This window comes from Penaeus monodon, unplaced genomic scaffold, assembly GCF_015228065.2.
Source record: "Penaeus monodon isolate SGIC_2016 unplaced genomic scaffold, NSTDA_Pmon_1 PmonScaffold_4323, whole genome shotgun sequence".
Lineage (NCBI taxonomy): Eukaryota > Metazoa > Arthropoda > Malacostraca > Decapoda > Penaeidae > Penaeus > Penaeus monodon.
The window spans coordinates 17,501-22,039 of NW_023659136.1; the positions used below are offsets into that span (position 1 = coordinate 17,501).

Genomic DNA, 4,539 nt, shown 5'->3' on the forward strand with positions numbered 1-4,539 from the left:
TATCACCCTTGGTGATAGACTTTTGGGCCTTACCGGCCTTCTTGGCAGCCTTTCCGGAAGTTTTGGGTGGCATGATGTCAATCGTACTTACGGCACGAAGAATGAAGCTCCCCACTCACTTTTTCCTTTTATTGTTCGACGCGCATGCCAGCCTCCGCGTACAGGACCACGACTACTGGCTCATCTGAGGTCCGTTCCACATGCCAGCCGTCGCAATCTGACTCAGTCAACCGGGGCCGCCTATAAAAGCTAAGCTCGACAAACAGCGATAAGGTTTATAAAGTACCTAACAAGCAAACATCATGTCTGGTCGTGGTAAGGGTGGTAAGGTAAAGGGCAAGTCAAAGTCCCGCTCCAGCAGGGCCGGCCTTCAGTTCCCTGTTGGCAGAATTCACCGCCTTCTGCGTAAGGGCAACTACGCCGAGCGTGTGGGAGCTGGTGCCCCCGTGTACCTGGCTGCCGTCATGGAATACCTGGCCGCTGAGGTCCTGGAATTGGCAGGTAACGCCGCTCGTGACAACAAGAAGACCCGTATCATCCCCCGTCACTTGCAGCTTGCCATCCGTAAGATGAAGACTCAACAACTCTGTCGGCGTCACCATTGCCCGGGGGTGTTCTGCCTAACATCCGGGCTGTGCCCCTCCCAAAAGACCGGAAGAAAAAAAACATTTTTTTTTTGGTTGCCCCATCTAAAACATCGGCCCCTTTTAGGACCCCACAGCTTCCTAATGAGAAAATTGAAAAAATTATTTAAAAATAAATGCCATCCATACACACACCCACAATTTTTTATTTTTTACTTGATATTTGTAGCATAAATGTACATCTATTCATATACATTTTCAGACACAAACGCATCATGTTTAAGACAATGGGTTCATTTAAATTAAAAGAAAAAACATTCAATTTTTTCAACATCAAACATACATACTACATACAAAAATATACTACAAAACAAGACCCATATAACCATTACATTTTGGGGGATATGTAAAGGCCACGAAGGAATTTTTTTTGCAAAAAATGTCTTACCCGACTCACCCATACATCTACATGTAACTTTTTTCAAGATCTCTAATATACACACACAACATATACATATAAAAATAGTGTGAAATATACCATATAATGAAAAAATGATACACAATATTACTATATATGACTACTAAAAAAAACACACATTGTTGTATGTATTTTAATATAATATATTATATATAAATAGAAGTGAGGGATAGATGTGGATAGAATAGAAGATAGAGGATAGAGAGGATAGAAAAATGAAGGAGAAAATAGAAGAGGAGAAAAAGATGAGAGGTAGGATAGAAGTGAGATGAAGAAGAGATAGAAAAGATAGAAGGATAGGATAGAAGTAGAATAGGATGGGATAGAGCGAAGATGAGAAGGATAGAAAAGGAAGAAAAGATAGAAGATGAGAGGATAGTAGGGAAGAGGATAGAAAAAGGATAGAGGATAGGATAGAAGTAAGAGGATAATGTGGATGAGAGAAGATGAAGGATAAAAGGATAGAGAGGAAGAGAGGAGAGTGAAAGATTAGAAGAGGATAGGATAGAAGAAAAGGTGATGTATGAAGATAGAAAGGAAGATAGAAGGAGAAAAGATAGAAGATGAGAGGATAAAGTGGATAGAAGATAGAAGAGAGAAGGAAGGGAAGAAGGGATATGTGGATAGAAGATAGAAGATGAGAGGGATAGATGGTAGGATGAAGAAGATGAGGATAGAAGAGGATAGAAGAGAAAAGGAGAGAAGATGAGAGTAGAGATAGAAAAGATAGAAAGGAGAGGATAGAGATAGAGGATAATGTGGTAGAAGAAGAAGATAGAGATAGAAAAAATAGGAAGAGAGATGAAGAGATAGAAGAAGAAAGGAAGAAGATGAGAGGATAGGGAAGAGATAAGAAGAGGAAGGGAGAAGAGAAGAGAGATAAGGGAAGAGAGAAGAAGGAGGAAGGGGAGAGAAGGGAAGATGAGAGAAGGGAGATGAGAGAAGGAAGGAAGGGATGGGGGGAGGGAAGAGGAGAGAAGGGAAGAGGAGAGAAAGGAAGAGAAGAGAGGGGGAGGAGGAGGAAGGGAAGAGGAGAGGAAAGGAAGAGAAGAGAGAAGGGAACAGGAGGGAAGAGGAGGAGGAAGGAAGGGAAGGGGAGATGAGGGAAGAGGAGGAAGGAGAGAGAGGAGGAGGAGGAGGGAAGGGAAGGGAAAAGGAGAAAGAGGGAAAGAGGAGGGAAGGAGAGAAGGGAAGAGAAGAGGAGGAGGAAGAATGAGGGAAGAGAAGGGAGAAGGATTGATTAATTGATAGATTATTTTAAATTATCTGCCGCGTCAACAGCTAAGTTCATTAACGGTATTAGTTCAATAGAAATATTATAGTGTTTAAAACTTTAATAGTCTATCAATAAATATCTTACAAATAACAATAAATAAATTAAAATCAAAGCATAAATATTATGCTCAAGGAGGAGGAGGAAAGGGAACAGGAGAGGATAGAAGAGGAGAGGAGGGAGAGAGATAGAAGAGGAGGGAAGAGAAGGAGGAGGGAAGGAAGAAGAGGGAGAGGGAAGAAGAGGGAGGGAGAGGAGAGGAGAGGAGGGAGGAAGGGAAGAGGAGGGAGAGGGAGAGAGAGGAAGGGATGGACAAGGAACCCTACGAACACACTCCTTGTCTCACATACCTACTGTAAACACATCAAACAAATATATTCATACCTACATAGTAACTACTTATTAAACTGCGGCTTGTTATTACTTACCTGATCCATCATGCAGAGAACTTCTGTTCGAATGATTTGGCGCGGTTGACATCAGGGTTGGGAATGGGGGCATACCGAACGGTGGATACAGCGCCAATGACACGCACGACACGTTTTTGCTTTCATTATTCGTATAAATGATAAGAGACAGAGACAGAGAGAGAGAGAGAAGACACAGAAAGAGAGAGAGAGAGAGAGAGAGAGAGAGAGAGAGAGAGAGAGAGAGAGAGAGAGAGAGAGAGAGAGAGAGAGGCGAGACGAGACACAGACATAGAAAGAGAGAGAAACACGAAAAGACACAGACAGAAAGACACACAGAGAGAGAGAGAGAGAGAGGAGAGAGAGAGAGAGAGAGAGAGAGAGAGAGAGCGAGACAAAGACACAGACGAGAAGAGAAGAGACAAGACAACAAGAACACAGACAGATGAGAGAGACGAGAGAAGAAGAATTAAAGAGAGAGAAACGAGACGAGAAGAAAGAAGAGAGAAACAAGACAGACATGAGAGAGCGAGAGAGAGAAGAAAGACAGAAGACACGAGAAAAGACACTTAAAAAGAGGAAAGACACAGAGTGAATAGAAATAAGAACATGAGCATAGAGGAGAGGATAGAAAGACTACGACAAGAAGAGATGGAGGAACGAGACAAAATAGATAGATGAAGCGAGACAGCCGATAATGAAAGAGAAAGAGAAGCAGCAATGGAGAATGATAAAGCAAGATGAGAAGGAGAGAGAGAGGGCGAGACAGACACCTAAGATAGAAAAGATCCAAAGGTACATAGAATGATAGAAAAGACTGACTATTAGAGGCTGAAGACAAGACACCATTGAATGCGGTTCAATTTATTTTCCCGTTCAGAAAGAAATGTGCCAACAACATATAAGCACAGCAAACACGAAGAAAAGAAACCGAAGCCCAAGCACAGACTGTGAATGAAAGCAGTAAAGACCTAGGCGAGATAAAGAGGAAGAACGCGACATATGAATGAGATGGGAGAGGGACACCGTTTCACGAATACAGTTCGAAAGGGCGCACTGATTGAGCTGCAACAAGACAGAAAGCGAACGACGCTCATGGATGGACGAAAGAAAACGTCGATGTATGGCTGGAGGACACACAACTAACGCCTATGCGAGAGCTGGATTGTCAAAGACAAAAACTGGGTACGAAGAACAAACTTAATATCAAACAAAATGTTTAAGAAATAGTAAACATGAATTATATACTAAACAGTATTACAAAATGATTCAAACAATGAGTTGTAATAATGTAATAAAATATGAAACATAGATGCAAATACAGATGAAGAGAATAATGAAGAAACATATATGAATTATTATATAAACAACTATATTAAATAAAATTTAAAAAAAAAAAATATTTAAAAAAAAAAATTTTAAAATTTTAAATTAAATTTTTAAAAAAATTTAAAAAACTTTATAAAAAAAAAAATTATTTAAAAAACCCTTAAAAAAAACCCAAAAAAAAAAAAACAAGGAATTAAAAAGAGAAAAATCCCTTAAAACGGAAAATTTAAAAAAAAAAATTTTTTGGGGGGAAAAAAAAATAAAAGAAAAAAAATTTTTAAAAAAATTAAAAAAATAAAAATTTTTTAAAAAAAAAAAAAAAAAAAAAGATTTTAAAAAAAAAATTAAATTCATTAAAAAAAAAATTTAAAAAAAATAAAAAAAAAAGGAAAAATAAAAAACCCAAAAAAACCAAAAAACCCAAAAATTTTTTTAAAAAAAAAAAATAAATAAAAAAAAATAAAAAAA

General features: G+C 38.6%; 1 protein-coding gene and 1 pseudogene across 1 annotated transcript in view; one reads left to right on the forward strand and one right to left on the reverse strand.

Moving 5' to 3' along the window:
- LOC119570901 (histone H2B-like) overlaps positions 1-162 on the reverse strand; it is a 523-nt gene extending 361 nt beyond the window's left edge. The window contains 1 exon segment of the mRNA XM_037918452.1: positions 1-162. This exon segment is cut by the window's left edge and continues 50 nt beyond it. Within this exon segment, the coding sequence (XP_037774380.1) occupies positions 1-73 (73 nt within the window). The 5' untranslated portion in view covers positions 74-162.
- Positions 163-196: 34 nt separating this feature from the next.
- LOC119570902 lies at positions 197-624 on the forward strand (annotated as a pseudogene).
- The last annotated feature ends 3,915 nt before the right edge of the window (positions 625-4,539 follow it).